The 16,654-nt window shown below is 39.5% G+C and overlaps 1 protein-coding gene across 1 annotated transcript in view; it reads right to left on the reverse strand.

Annotated features, from left to right (window-relative positions):
- Positions 1-15,713: 15,713 nt before the first annotated feature.
- LOC308315145 (zinc finger and BTB domain-containing protein 46-like) overlaps positions 15,714-16,654 on the reverse strand; it is a gene marked incomplete at its 3' end in the record, with an annotated part of 85,247 nt that continues 84,306 nt past the window's right edge. Inside the window, 2 exon segments of the mRNA XM_080762984.1 lie at positions 15,714-15,827; positions 15,924-16,304. Coding sequence (XP_080619110.1) covers positions 15,714-15,827; positions 15,924-16,304 — 495 coding nt within the window.

Genomic DNA, 16,654 nt, shown 5'->3' on the forward strand with positions numbered 1-16,654 from the left:
TTCTTCAAATCCTCAAAAATGATGAAAAACGGCGTGCTATAGTATGCCGTACGGTAGGGGCTATAGCCCATGTTCAAAAATGATGAAAAATGAGGATAACATTTTTTTCAAAAATTCATAAAACGATGGGCTATAACCCATGTTTTTGAAATTTTGAATTTTCTTCAAATCCTCAAAAATGATGAAAAACGGCGTGCTATAGTATGCCGTACGGTAGGGGCTATAGCCCATGTTCAAAAATGATGAAAAATGAGGATAACATTTTTTTCAAAAATTCAAAAAACGATGGGCTATAACCCATGTTTTTTGAAATTTTGAATTTTCTTCAAATCCTCAAAAATGATGAAAAACGGCATGCTATAGTATGCTGTACGGTAGGGGCTATAGCCCATGTTCAAAAATGATGAAAAATGAGGATAACATTTTTTTCAAAAATTCAAAAAACGATGGGCTATAACCCATGTTTTTTGAAATTTTGAATTTTCTTCAAATCCTCAAAAATGATGAAAAACGGCGTGCTATAGTATGCCGTACGGTAGGGGCTATAGCCTATGTTCAAAAATGATGAAAAATGAGGATAACATTTTTTTCAAAAATTCAAAAAACAATGGGCTATAACCCATGTTTTTTGAAATTTTGAATTTTCTTCAAATCCTCAAAAATTATGAAAAACGGCGTGCTATAGTATGCCGTACGGTAGGGGCTATAGCCCATGTTCAAAAATGATGAAAAATGAGGATAACATTTTTTTCAAAAATTCAAAAAACGATGGGCTATAACCCATGTTTTTTGAAATTTTGAATTTTCTTCAAATCCTCAAAAATGATGAAAAACGGCGTGCTATAGTATGCCGTACGGTAGGGGCTATAGCCCATGTTCAAAAATGATGAAAAATGAGGATAACATTTTTTTCAAAAATTCAAAAAACGATGGGCTATAACCCATGTTTTTTGAAATTTTGAATTTTCTTCAAATCCTCAAAAATGATGAAAAATGGCGTGCTATAGTATGCCGTACGGTAGGGGCTATAGCCCATGTTCAAAAATGATGAAAAATGAGGATAACATTTTTTTCAAAAATTCAAAAACAATGGGCTATAACCCATGTTTTTTTAAATTTTGAATTTTCTTCAAATCCTCAAAAATGATGAAAAACGGCGTGCTATAGTATGCCGTACGGTAGGGGCTATAGCCCATGTTCAAAAATGATGAAAAATGAGGATAACATTTTTTTCAAAAATTCATAAAACGATGGGCTATAACCCATGTTTTTGAAAATTTGAATTTTCTTCAAATCCTCAAAAATGATGAAAAACGGCGTGCTATAGTATGCCGTACGGTAGGGGCTATAGCCCATGTTCAAAAATGATGAAAAATGAGGATAACATTTTTTTCAAAAATTCAAAAAACGATGGGCTATAACCCATGTTTTTTGAAATTTTGAATTTTCTTCAAATCCTCAAAAATGATGAAAAACGGCATGCTATAGTATGCTGTACGGTAGGGGCTATAGCCCATGTTCAAAAATGATGAAAAATGAGGATAACATTTTTTTCAAAAATTCAAAAAACGATGGGCTATAACCCATGTTTTTTGAAATTTTGAATTTTCTTCAAATCCTCAAAAATGATGAAAAACGGCGTGCTATAGTATGCCGTACGGTAGGGGCTATAGCCTATGTTCAAAAATGATGAAAAATGAGGATAACATTTTTTTCAAAAATTCAAAAAACAATGGGCTATAACCCATGTTTTTTGAAATTTTGAATTTTCTTCAAATCCTCAAAAATTATGAAAAACGGCGTGCTATAGTATGCCGTACGGTAGGGGCTATAGCCCATGTTCAAAAATGATGAAAAATGAGGATAACATTTTTTTCAAAAATTCAAAAAACGATGGGCTATAACCCATGTTTTTTGAAATTTTGAATTTTCTTCAAATCCTCAAAAATGATGAAAAACGGCGTGCTATAGTATGCCGTACGGTAGGGGCTATAGCCCATGTTCAAAAATGATGAAAAATGAGGATAACATTTTTTTCAAAAATTCAAAAAACGATGGGCTATAACCCATGTTTTTTGAAATTTTGAATTTTCTTCAAATCCTCAAAAATGATGAAAATCGGCGTGCTATAGTATGCCGTACGGTAGGGGCTATAGCCCATGTTCAAAAATGATGAAAAATGAGGATAACCTTTTTTTTCAAAAATTCAAAAACAATGGGCTATAACCCATGTTTTTTGAAATTTTGAATTTTCTTCAAATCCTCAAAAATGATGAAAAAAGGCGTGCTATAGTATGCCGTACGGTAGGGGCTATAGCCCATGTTCAAAAATGTGAAAAATGAGGATAACATTTTTTTCAAAAATTCAAAAAACGATGGGCTATAACCCATGTTTTTTGAAATTTCTTCAAATCCTCAAAAATGATGAAAAACGGCGTGCTATAGTATGCCGTACGGTAGGGGCTATAGCCCATGTTCAAAAATGTGAAAAATGAGGATAACATTTTTTTCAAAAATAAAAAAAACGATGGGCTATAACCCATGTTTTTTGAAATTTTGAATTTTCTTCAAATCCTCAAAAATGATGAAAAATGGCGTGCTATAGTATGCCGTACGGTAGGGGCTATAGCCCATGTTCAAAAATGATGAAAAATGAGGATAACATTTTTTTCAAAAATTCAAAAACAATGGGCTATAACCCATGTTTTTTTAAATTTTGAATTTTCTTCAAATCCTCAAAAATGATGAAAAACGGCGTGCTATAGTATGCCGTACGGTAGGGGCTATAGCCCATGTTCAAAAATGATGAAAAATGAGGATAACATTTTTTTCAAAAATTCAAAAAACGATGGGCTATAACCCATGTTTTTTGAAATTTTGAATTTTCTTCAAATCCTCAAAAATGATGAAAAACGGCGTGCTATAGTATGCCGTACGGTAGGGGCTATAGCCCATGTTCAAAAATGATGAAAAATGAGGATAACATTTTTTTCAAAAATTCAAAAAACAATGGGCTATAACCCATGTTTTTTGAAATTTTGAATTTTCTTCAAATCCTCAAAAATGATGAAAAACGGCGTGCTATAGAATGCCGTACGGTAGGGGCTATAGCCCATGTTCAAAAATGATGAAAAATGAGGATAACCTTTTTTTTCAAAAATTCAAAAACAATGGGCTATAACCCATGTTTTTTGAAATTTTGAATTTTCTTCAAATCCTCAAAAATGATGAAAAAAGGCGTGCTATAGTATGCCGTACGGTAGGGGCTATAGCCCATGTTCAAAAATGTGAAAAATGAGGATAACATTTTTTTCAAAAATTCAAAAAACGATGGGCTATAACCCATGTTTTTTGAAATTTTGAATTTTCTTCAAATCCTCAAAAATGATGAAAAACGGCGTGCTATAGTATGCCGTACGGTAGGGGCTATAGCCCATGTTCAAAAATGTGAAAAATGAGGATAACATTTTTTTCAAAAATAAAAAAAACGATGGGCTATAACCCATGTTTTTTGAAATTTTGAATTTTCTTCAAATCCTCAAAAATGATGAAAAACGGCGTGCTATAGTATACCGTACGGTAGGGGCTATAGCCCATGTTCAAAAATGATGAAAAATGAGGATAACATTTTTTTCAAAAAATCAAAAAACGATGGGCTATAACCCATGTTTTTTGAAATTTTGAATTTTCTTCAAATCCTCGAAAATGATGAAAAACGGCGTGCTATAGTATGCCGTACGGTAGGGGCTATAGCCCATGTTCAAAAATGATGAAAAATGAGGATAACATTTTTTTCAAAAATTCAAAAAACAATGGGCTATAACCCATGTTTTTTGAAATTTTGAATTTTCTTCAAATCCTCAAAAATGATGGAAAACGGCGTGCTATAGAATGCCGTACGGTAGGGGCTATAGCCCATGTTCAAAAATGATGAAAAATGAGGATAACCTTTTTTTTCAAAAATTCAAAAACAATGGGCTATAACCCATGTTTTTTGAAATTTTGAATTTTCTTCAAATCCTCAAAAATGATGAAAAAAGGCGTGCTATAGTATGCCGTACGGTAGGGGCTATAGCCCATGTTCAAAAATGTGAAAAATGAGGATAACATTTTTTTCAAAAATTCAAAAAACGATGGGCTATAACCCATGTTTTTTGAAATTTTGAATTTTCTTCAAATCCTCAAAAATGATGAAAAACGGCGTGCTATAGTATGCCGTACGGTAGGGGCTATAGCCCATGTTCAAAAATGTGAAAAATGAGGATAACATTTTTTTCAAAAATAAAAAAAACGATGGGCTATAACCCATGTTTTTTGAAATTTTGAATTTTCTTCAAATCCTCAAAAATGATGAAAAACGGCGTGCTATAGTATACCGTACGGTAGGGGCTATAACCCATGTTCAAAAATGATGAAAAATGAGGATAACATTTTTTTCAAAAAATCAAAAAACGATGGGCTATAACCTATGTTTTTTGAAAATTTGAATTTTCTTCAAATCCTCAAAAATGATGAAAAACGGCGTGCTATAGTATGCCGTACGGTAGGGGCTATAGCCCATGTTCAAAAATGATGAAAAATGAGGATAACATTTTTTTCAAAAATTCAAAAAACGATGGGCTATAACCCATGTTTTTTGAAATTTTGAATTTTCTTCAAATCCTCAAAAATGATGAAAAACGGCGTGCTATAGTATGCCGTACGGTAGGGGCTATAGCCCATGTTAAAAAATGATGAAAAATGAGGATAACATTTTTTTCAAAAATTCAAAAAACAATGGGCTATAACCCATGTTTTTTGAAATTTTGAATTTTCTTCAAATCCTCAAAAATGATGAAAAACGGCGTGCTATAGTATGCCGTACGGTAGCGGCTATAGCCCATGTTCAAAAATGATGAAAAATGAGGATAACATTTTTTTCAAAAATTCAAAAAACAATGGGCTATAACCCATGTTTTTTGAAATTTTGAATTTTCTTCAAATCCTCAAAAATGATGAAAAACGGCGTGCTATAGAATGCCGTACGGTAGGGGCTATAGCCCATGTTCAAAAATGATGAAAAATGAGGATAACATTTTTTTCAAAAATACAAAAAACGATGGGCTATAACCCATGTTTTTTGAATTTTTGAATTTTCTTCAAATCCTCAAAAATGATGAAAAACGGCGTGCTATAGTATGCCGTACGGTAGGGGCTATAGCCCATGTTCAAAAATGATGAAAAATGAGGATAACATTTTTTCAAAAATTCAAAAAACGATGGGCTATAACCCATGTTTTTTGAAATTTTGAATTTTCTTCAAATCCTCAAAATTGATGAAAAACGGCGTGCTATAGTATGCCGTACGGTAGGGGCTATAGCCCATGTTCAAAAATGATGAAAAATGAGGATAACATTTTTTTCAAAAATTCAAAAAACGATGGGCTATAACCCATGTTTTTTGAAATTTTGAATTTTCTTCAAATCCTCAAAAATGATGAAAAACGGCGTGCTATAGTATGGCATGAATTGAACAAAGGGCATTGTTCAATTCATCAAAACATTTAGAGACAAACAAATAGACACTTATATGTAGTTAAAGCAACAGAGTTAAGCAACAGAAACAAACAACAATGGATTCTACAGTGTAAAGACACCAATTTAATTATAAATGTCAATAAAGTTGAATATCTAATAATATCAATTTAAAATGTATTATCCAATACAAATTTCCTTACCATTTTTAATGTTTTAGTTTTGTATTGCTATTTTTATTTGCTAATTGTAGATTGACCTCCTTTTTGTTTCTGGCATTCCGCTGCTTGTTATTATTATTATTTTTTTCATGTGAAGTACTTTGAGTTGCATTTTATGTATGACATGTGCTATATAAATAAAGTTTAATATGTGAAGTACTTTAGTTGTCAAGGATGCAGACAGAGTTGAACCCAGGAGCAAAGTCACAACAAACTAGATAATAATAATAATAATAAAGTATTTAATAAAGAATTACGAGATATCTTACACAGGGGAATGCAGGTAGGAATCAGGCATGAATCAGAATTACATCAAAGTCAACACATGAACAGGCAGGACATCTGTGACACAGGTTATGAACTGACAATGAGTGTTTGTACTGAGTCCAGTTTTATAGTGAGCAGGTTGATTGGAGAAGTGTTCACTGCTGGGCTGATTAGGTAGTTGACAGGTGTGTAAATGGAACTGGGTGTGCTGGAATGGGATATGGGAGGCCAGTGTGGAGACTGAGGGAGAGACAGAATGTGACAGAGTTGCATTTTATGTATGAAATGTGCTATATAAATAAAGTTTACACCACTGACTGTCCCTCCATATAAAATAAAGGCGAAAGTCACAAAAGAAAATTGATCAGTTACAATTCCAGACTATGAAGAATCATTTAATAAAGGAATACTTCCAGATTCAGTTAAAGATTAGCTACAATAATTGTGATATTAAAAGTTAAATGCTCGTCATATGACATAACAGAGAGGAATGGGCCGGACCCTGCGCGCTAGCTCAGTGTGATGAGTGGCTGTACTTGTCATCCACAGGTCCAGGGTTCGAATCCCACATTAGTCATGTGGCTATGTGATATCCAAATGATATCCGTAGTATACCTAGTAGAAGTGTGCCGGTTCAAACCGGCAAAGACTCATGTCAAAAAACATGGGCTATAACCCATCGTTTTTTTCATTTTTTCAAATTTCCTCAATTTCCAAAATTTCGCAATTTGCAATTTCCGCAATTTCCTGAACTTTTTTTTCAAAATTTCAAGTTAGCCTAAATTGCGGAAAATTGCGGAAATTGCGGAATTCAGGAAATTTCAGAAATTGCAAATTGCGGAAATTGCGGAAATTGGAAAAAATGAAAAAAACGATGGGTTATAGCCCATGTTTTTTTACATGAGTCTTTGCCGGTTTGAACCGGCACACTTCTACTAGGTATACTACGGATATCATTTGACTTATCCACTGGGCCATTGAGGCACACAAACATGGTGAATTTTCTGGGCTGCTTTAAAGTTGTCCTTCTGGAAATCAGTGTGAGGAAATTTGAAAAAATGAAAAAAACGATGGGTTATAGCCCATGTTTTTTGACATGAGTCTTTGCCGGTTTGAACCGGCACACTTCTACTAGGTATACTACGGATATCATTTGACTTATCCACTGGGCCATTGAGGCACACAAACATGGTGAATTTCTGGGCTGCTTTAAAGTTGTCCTTCTGGAAATCAGTGTGAGGAAATTTGAAAAAATGAAAAAAACGATGGGTTATAGCCCATGTTTTTTGACATGAGTCTTTGCCGGTTTGAACCGGCACACTTCTACTAGGTATACTACGGATATCATTTGACTTATCCACTGGGCCATTGAGGCACACAAACATGGTGAATTTCTGGGCTGCTTTAAAGTTGTCCTTCTGGAAATCAGTGTGTAAAGCAAAGTGTCACAATTTTGACCAGGATTTGAACCCTGGACCTGTGGCTCTCCAGGACAGCCTCTCATCACAGTGAGCTAACTGCTGGATACTACTACAAAGATTTTTTGTATGTTTTCTTCTTCTGAAATCGGTCTTGAACGTAAAGATATGAGTCAGGTTTGAACCGGCACACTTCTACTAGGTATACTACGGATATCATTTGACTTATCCACTGGGCCATTGAGGCACACAAACATGGTGAATTTCTGGGCTGCTTTAAAGTTGTCCTTCTGGAAATCAGTGTGTAAAGCAAAGTGTCACAGTTTTGACCAGGATTTGAACCCTGGACCTGTGGCTCTCTATGACAGCCTCTCATCACAGTGAGCTAACTGCTGGATACTACTACAAAGCTTTTTTGTTTGTTTTCTTCTTCTGAAATCGGTCTTGAACGTAAAGATATGAGTCAGGTTCGAACCGGCACACTTCTACTAGGTATACTACGGATATCATTTGACTTATCCACTGGGCCATTGAGGCACACAAACATTGTGAATTTCTGGGCTGCTTTAAAGTTGTCCTTCTGGAAATCAGTGTGTAAAGCAAAGTGTCACAGTTTTGACCAGGATTTGAACCCTGGACCTGTGGATCACAAGCACTGGCACTCATCACACTGAGCTAACTGCTGGTTACTACAACACAGCTTTTCTGTGCTAGTTGATGTTAGTGTGGAATGCAAAGTGTCAGTAAAGAATGGGGTGGGATTGGCCCCTTTATTTTTTTGTTTGAACCTGAGTGGGCTTTGAACCCACCATCTCCCGATCATGTGGCAGCATTCTAACACACTGAGCCACTGGCTCCAGACAATTCACACTTATTTTTTGTTTCTTTTGTTCTTCTGTAAACTCATAAAGTTTTTCACTCCGTGAGATCAGCCAAAGAGTCGAAGGGTTTTCTGTACCTCATTTGAACTGCCTAAATCCAGGACTGAAACAGGGACCGACCTTTAAATCTTCAGCAGGTTCGAACTTGATGCAGTTAAGAATGTCTGACTTAACCCACCTTTCAGAATATAGAGGTTCTTTAGGAGGTTAAAAAACAATGCACACTTTCGACATAAAAGCCCTAAAGGAACAAGCGTAATTGGTGGAGGTGCTCTAGGTGATCGAGTTCTAGCGTGGCTACCAATGCGACTGTGTACCGAGGTACATGGCCAAAGCAGGTTCAAGGCCAGCCTGGGGGACCAAGCTGTAACCAAGCACTGAAGCCAATACTCATCGATGTACTCTGTTACCCTGGGTCTACTGGGATGCAGTACAGTGGGGCCGGGGGGGGTATTTCCCCCCCGGTGTTTATGACTTTAACATCGTGGGAGAGAGCAAGGCAGAGAGAGAGAGAGAGAGAGAGAGAGAGAGAGAGAGAGAGAGAGAGAGAGAGAGAGAGAGAGAGAGAGAGAGAGAGAGAGAGAGAGAGAGAGAGAGAGAGAGAGAGAGAGAGAGAGAGAGAGAGAGAGAGAGAGAGAGAGAGAGAGAGGAGAGAGAGAGAGAGAGAGAGAGAGAGAGAGAGAGAGAGAGAGAGAGAGAGAGAGAGAGAGAGTCAAAGGTGGTGGGCAGTCGTAGCTCGGAGGCCCCCCCTGAGGGTGGAGGCCCGTTTCAATTAAACTGGTGAAACATAGCAAAGGCCTCCTATGACATGAAATGTCCCTATTCGCAATTTCCATTTCCGCAATTACCATTTTCTATTTCCGCAATTTTCAATTTCCGCAATTTTCTATTTCCGCAATTTCCACAATTTTCAATTTCCGCAATTTCCACAATTTTCAATTTCCGCAATTTCCGCAGAAACCTCTCATTTCCATATTATAATTGTTGTGTTTTCTTCTGAAATGAATGACCAACTTGATCTTATATTACTAGCCTACAGAGTCACACAAAAGACAGCGCTATAAAAACTGAGCGCTGCACACTGCATGTCAAAGCTTGCAGTTGCAGATCATCTACTCCTGAAAAGTAACCGTTTGGGACATAAAGTAGTTAAATGAAACGAAACGGAGCAAAGAAAGACACACTGCACACATGCTTCACTTCTTTACAGCAGCAATTTCAAAATTTATTGAGACTGATTGGTTTTTGCAAATAATAGTCAAGCTAATTAATTTTCCCACTAAACATGAAGTTAGAAAGAGGCTTGGGCTGGCTTTGTGGGCCCGACATCAAAACAGGAGGCTCATGGTTGAATGTAAAAATGTCTTGAAGTGATCAGCACTACCAAACAGAAAAGAATCTGCACAAGAGCACTTTAATCTGCCCAGAAACAAAACAGGTGTAAAAAACAGGACAGTTTTTTTTTTTTTTTTTTTTCCCGATATTTTTCTTTCTTTCTTTTTTGGGGGATTATTTAACACGTTTTTGTTACAAACACAGGTTTATGATCATCGTCATCATCAATATAAAGTCAGTATCATACTGAACAATATTATTCCCGAAAAAAAATAAAAAATAAAAATAAACAAAAACAAGTTTCAAGTGTGGCCCCTTTGCAAACGAAAGACAACAACTCGGAAACTTGAGAGATAAAATAAATAATATATAATAGTAATATAAATTCAATATATATGAAGGTATACACACGTCACTCTTAAGTAGAAGAACAGAATCTAAAATAAAAAAGAGCCAATTTTTGAAATATAATATAGATATACCCATATCTATGGCTTCATGATTTTTGCACATGTGAATCAAGCTATACAGGCTAAATCAGGATTGCAATTTTCTTTTCTTTTTTTGTACATTTCTAAGAATACCCATAATTAATCTGCAATAGAGCAAACAGTTCCAGTTTTGCATCACGCGGAATGAGACAGCTTGTGTGCAGTCGCTGAGAAGACGCCGCTTTGGTATGACGAAATGAACACCAGGCATGCAGTGATAAGAGCACGGAATCAGACCACCAAGGGTTAAGCCCGGTTCATGCTCTGCGCGCAATACGTACTGTAGCCTACTCCCTTTTCCGACGAGGCTAATAAACTACTAACTGATTTGAACCTCGGATGGGGTGGTCTCGGGAACACTTCAACGAGTACTTCCAGATGTCCTCACTCATCCAACTGTAATAGTTCGGACTTCGGAAAGCAGCCTTTCCGGAAACCGGAAAAGATTTTCCGACGTCAGAAAAGGAAGAACCTATTGGCCTTTTTAGTCGCACGCCGATAACAGCAGATCATACAAGTGGGTCGGGGTGTTTTATGACCGAGCGATGCCGCCGTGCGACGGGGGAGCATAAACCGGGCTTTATTATCGACACGCAAACACACGGAAATAAAACTAGAAAAGTAAGACACTCGATCTGATTTGTCTCTCTCCAAAGAACAAGTCATTTTCTTCTTTGAGAATGATTTGCATCTTTATAATCTGATCGGTTAAATCTTCATTATATTTTAAATCCATTGATTACAATTAATTTCCCTTATCTCCGCAGACTCACTTTGGAACGCTCACGGCATACACATACATACATACATTACGCACACAGGTTGAAATGTCATTGAGGCACATATTGAGGGGGAGTTGGTGGCAGACATTTTCCTGAAAGTACAGCCCGGTTATGAGGAAGATTCAAACGATACAGTACAGGCCGTGAAAAAAACACTAGCACGGGGCAGAGGAACTCATGCATTCATACATACATACTGTATACGTAACATACATACATACGTTACACACATACATACATCTCTCAATGCTCACAACAGCACCGCAGGGGGGCTAAGAAACTCCTTCCAAACCCACCATTAAACGCCAGATAAGTCGTAAGACAGTGTCCCAAGTCCAAAAACAATAGCCATGGGACAACATCGTACAACGGGAGGATAAATCAGGCGTTAACATTCAAAAATATCCTACCTAAGGTCTTTTTCCACGAAATACTCCAATAGATGGGTCCCAAGCAAGAGAATAGAAACACAATAAATAATAACACAACTTAAATAAAGATTAGTTTACCAAGAAATAACCAAGGAAAGAAAAAAAGCAAATAGCCACAATCACATTTGTGTGTGCGGCCGCTCAGTGGGGGTTGATGGGAAGTGCAGTCCAAGGCCCTCGAGTCATAACCCGAGGCCTAATGTTTTGCAACCTCCACCTCACAGCAGAACGTTTCCCGGAGGATCTGCTACGCAAGCGTGCACGCAACACACACACACACACACACACACACACACACACACACACACACACACACACACACAGTCACACACACACACACTCCATGTATCTCCTTTGCACTGGAGTCGAGCAGCTGGTGGCTAGAAATAAGGTAAACTCGCTCGACACCGACCGGCTGCGCTCTCTGACCATCGGAGCCGATGCAGGACAACTAAACATTGCTAGCAATTCGTTTTTTTTTCCCCCAAAATGTAAATAAATAACAATTTGGAAAATGGTCGACACCTGACGCGATGCAAAGTACACGTGATTTGAACATGCACAGTATACATCATTATCAGACCTATTTCTACCCCGGGACTTCTTGTGTATGCCCCTAATAATGACAACATTAGGCCTTCCCCTGTCAAATGTGTGATCCTGTTTAAACCATGTTATTGTATACCGTTACCATTTTAAAAGGCCCTTTTGCCAAATAACCCATTGAAACCGGGAAAGCGTCAGTGTCGTTTTTAGATCTTTGAGTTGGCTATTCATAAATAGCAGATCTACAAGACATCTGCTATATTTGAACTACTGTATTTAGAAGACATTTTGGTCTAATAGTGCTCACAATGTTTAGCTGGCCACTCTATCATGGTGGTGTGGTTTAAATACTGAGGAGGGAACTCAAACTTTAAAAAAAAAACTGCAGAAAATAACGCATCACCTGCAAGGACCTTAAATATAACTGGGACAAAAGGAACCAAATGAAAGGGTCCAAAGACCAGCGTTTGCCTCCATCTGTACACTCTTTTGAGTTACATTAAAAGGTAGGGCGAGTGATATATTTTGATTAAAACAAAGTGGTTTTGTTTGAAAGTTAAAGCTCTATATTCTTATTGCTATAGCATGTTAGTTCGGTATGAGTATTTGATAAACGTATCCGTGTATCAGCTTCAATTTTGAGTGATCCAGTTACAATTTTAGTCTGCTCACTTCCAAACTGCCACTTGCTAATCCTGTGTGAGTTCTCTTTCCCCCGATTGGATGAGATCGGTATCCCGAGAACCTGAAAATCCATTTTCGGTGTTTTACCATCAGAATATAGAGCTATGTAACACTTAAAGAGTCACTTACCCTACACTTTAACACTAGGTTTTCTGCAAGACGTTACACAGTAGGACCTTTTGGAGCCTCCAGGACAAACAAACAAACAAACACACACAGGCTTAAATGCATCATAAACTATCCAATCCTTTCCCACAGCCCTTCATAATAATAACAATAATAATAATCAAACATGTGCACTTTTTAAATGGTGACAAATAGTGAAAATAAAAACAACCGAACAACAAACAAACAAAACCATTAATAATCACAATAATTAAAAATCCAAAAGCACCTGCACACGCACTGTCGAAACAAAAGCACTTTTTTATGTATACGAGATACGAGATTGTTTTTTTTTGGTTTTTGATATCAATCAATTTAGTGTACATTAGTAGTGAATGCAAAAAGCATGTGTGGAATATATGTGTCAATCAAAAGATATCTAAAACAGATACGTTTTGACTGTGGATTTAGCTTCCCTCTGTAGAAAAAAGCAAAACGCAACAGGGGAAAAAAAGCATAAAACTGGCACGATAAAAGTTTTGAGAAAAGCGCCATGGCTTACTGTCCACCACAAGGCAAAGTATATAAAAGCTCTTCCTTCTTATACAAGATATAAAATATCAAAAAAGTACACACAATAAAGCTTAGCATCCAGCACTTAATAGCAATAATAATAATAATAATTAATAATAATAACAACATCAACAACAGTAATCATTGTACTTAATAATACGTGTCCTCTACCTCACTTGAATTGTCAAATATTATGGAAATAATCGTAGGAAATAATAATCCTTTCAACTGGACACGCATCGATTATCTCACGCACGCACGCGCACGCACACACACACACACACACACACACACACACACACACACACACACACACATTCTGAAGCTTAATTCAGGCTCTGTATCACAAGGGTGTTGCTTGCTGAAAAGAACTGATCTACAAGCAAACAACGTTACTTGCTTGAGAATCAGATCGGTTCTTTTTGGCAAGCAACACCATGGTGACACTAATAATGGAGCACAGATTAAAGCTTTATACACAGCCACCCTTGTTTCTTTTTTTACAGCTGACATACCGAACCAAACGGAGGTGGGACTGATTTTCATAAACCAGGAGTCACACGAGAAGCTTCTCAATAAATAGTTGTTCAACAAAGCAAATAATTACACACTCGATCAAAACGCCCCGATGGTCTCTCAAAGCAACATTTTGATCCTCTTTTTTTTGTCATGTTACACAAAAGTGTGATGAAAAATAAAAAGATTACGGTCAAATAAAAATGTAACAATTTCTGATTGTGTGAAACAAAAAAAACAAAAAAAAACAAAACTAATTATTTTGAAAAGAACAGTGGCTCCTCCGATTTGAGAAATGTTCCCTCATGAACTGAGGGAGAAACAGAAATAGAGATTGCGATTGTGAGGTTGAGAGAGAGAGCGAGAGAGAGAATAGTGTGGGGTCCTGTTGCGAGCGCACGTGTGTGTGTGTGTGTGTGTGTGTGTGTGTGTGTGTGTGTGTGTGTGTGTGTGTGTGTGTGTGTGTGTGTGCGTGCGTGCGCTTAGTTGATATGCTAACAGGGAGGTTGAGGTCGACGTCCACTATGTGATCAGACAATGTGGAGAATCCTGCATAGCACTCAAAAGGTATACCTTTCTCTCTCACTCTCTCTCATACACACATGTAACTGTACTGTATATATATATATATACACCTGTATAAATCTCCAGTATAGTTCTCATAACGAGCTGAATAGAAATCTGTCTGTGGTATTAAACGTAAGGTGAAAGATTGAAGGACTCTCCACTGAAAGGCATAGGCTATAATGTATATACCGCAAAACTGCACAAGGAATATCACACTGATTCTCCTCTGTGGTGATAACAGTCACGCGGACATAAGGTATACATCCTTAAAGGTAGGTGCGGTCACCGAGTGGTTCGTATAGGGAAGAAAAAGAAAAAGAGGGGAGAAAAAAAAGAGAAAAATCCGGTCAAAAATGTAAACCATGGATTCAGGGTCATCGACTGGAATCTAGTTGTCGTTAAAGTGCAAGTCTGTGGCAGTTGGACTCTGAGTTGGACAATGTCCCGGTCCGTCCGTCCGTCCGTCCGTCCGTCCGTCTGTCCTCTGACACATGCAGCGTTGCAATACATGTAGATAAAAAGACTTTTCCCTTAAAAACCGAGAGACGGAGAGACCCTCTGTTCATAAATGCCGGCCGGGGGGGGCTGCAAGGCATCAATACGCCCCCTCCTGGCCAATCCCCCCCCCCCCACACACACACACACACACGCACGCACACACACACACACACACACTGACAACAACGATATTAGTTTCCATGGCAATTGTGACGGCAAAGCGCACAGAGTGGCGTTTTTTTTTCTTCTTCTTAGCACGGCGCCAGCAGGTCCTTGGCAGAGTCCTCTTCATTCCTCGTTGTGACATTATGGTATAAAAACTACAGGAACTCTGGCATCAACCACCCCCACGCCCCCCGCCCCCACGCAGAAAACAAAAAACACAACTCAAACACACAAAAAAACACTGCATCAGAAGTAAAGGAGGTATAAGAAGCAGGAGGGGGAAAAAAAGCCTTTTCGCTTTTCGAGCCATCTCTCTCTCTCTCTCTCTTCCCCACATCCCAGTCAGTCACATCACCAAGATCACGGCTGACCGGGGAGAATCCTGTGTGTGTGTGTGTGTGTGTGTGTGTGTGTGTGTGTGAGAGTGTGTGCGTGCGAGTGTTTGTACTGTACTGTATGTGCATAGGAGCGTGTCCCTCCATAATGGTTTGTGTGTATCATTGTCGCGCAGCATCACCCTGCACCGTGGCCCATCCAAGAGGAAGGCCCGCCCCGCTGTGTGTGGGCTAAAAGACTGGCAGAGAAATCCTTCTGCCCACGGGGTGTGGATGATCATCAGAGTCGATCCTCTGTGGGGGGGGTGTGTGTGTGGCGCGTGGAGAGCCCCTCGGGGCCCCAGAGCCCCTCGGGGCACCAGAGCCCCTCGGGGGGGGCGGATCCTAGGAGATCCACGTGAAGTCCTTCTCGCTGCCGTTCTGATGCTCGCCCTCCGGCGCCGAAGAGTCGCTCTCCTCCTTCTCATTGTCCTCCTTCGCCCCCCCCGCCACCACAGCCTCCCCGTCGGCCCCCATCGCCCCCGAGTCCTTCCACTTCCCTCCTCCTCCTCCTCCGCCCCCCTCTCCCTCCTCCTCCCCCTCCCCCGTCATGGCGTCGCCGCCCCCCTCGCCCTCCTCCGTCATCATCTCCTCCTCGCCCTCGGCCTCGTCTCCGTCGCACTCGGCCTGGTGGTCGTGGTGGTCGTCGTCGTGGTCGAAGCGGTGGCGGCGGCGGTGGAGGTGGTGGTGGTGGAGGTGGTGGAGGTGGTTGAGGTGGTCTCCGGGGTACATCTCCTCCTCCGTGGGGGAGAGCTCCTCGCCGCCCGCCTCCTCGCCGCCGTTGTGGTCCAGCCCCAGGGCGGCCACCATGCCGCGCCCCGAGCAGTCGCCGCAGACGCCGTGGCGCCGCGAGCCGTGCTTGATGCCCACGCTGGCCGCCGACATGAAGACGCGGCTGCACACCTTGCACACGTACTTCTTGTCCTTGCTGTGGACCTGTCGGGGGGAGGGAGGGAGACACACGGAGGCGTTAACACATTCTGACCTGAGATCAGATTCATATGAGGTTTCCACTGGACACACACTGGTCTGATTAACCCATTCTGACCCGAGATCAGATTCTAAAAAATGTCAGTCGTTCTTCGATTTTTCAAAAATAGCAGACCTACAAGCTCGTAGCGCGCCACTCGGTGGCGCGCTATGAGCTTGTAGATCTGCTATTTTTCAATAGCTAAAGCATAACATGATGCTAACACCAACATGGGTTCCCGGTCAGAATGGGTTAACACACTTTGCCATGCATCAAAAACATACCATTTATGTTTGGAAAATCTCCTCGGCTGCTA

Source organism: Protomyctophum bolini, assembly GCF_963924005.1.
Source record: "Protomyctophum bolini genome assembly, chromosome: 5".
NCBI lineage: Eukaryota > Metazoa > Chordata > Actinopteri > Myctophiformes > Myctophidae > Protomyctophum > Protomyctophum bolini.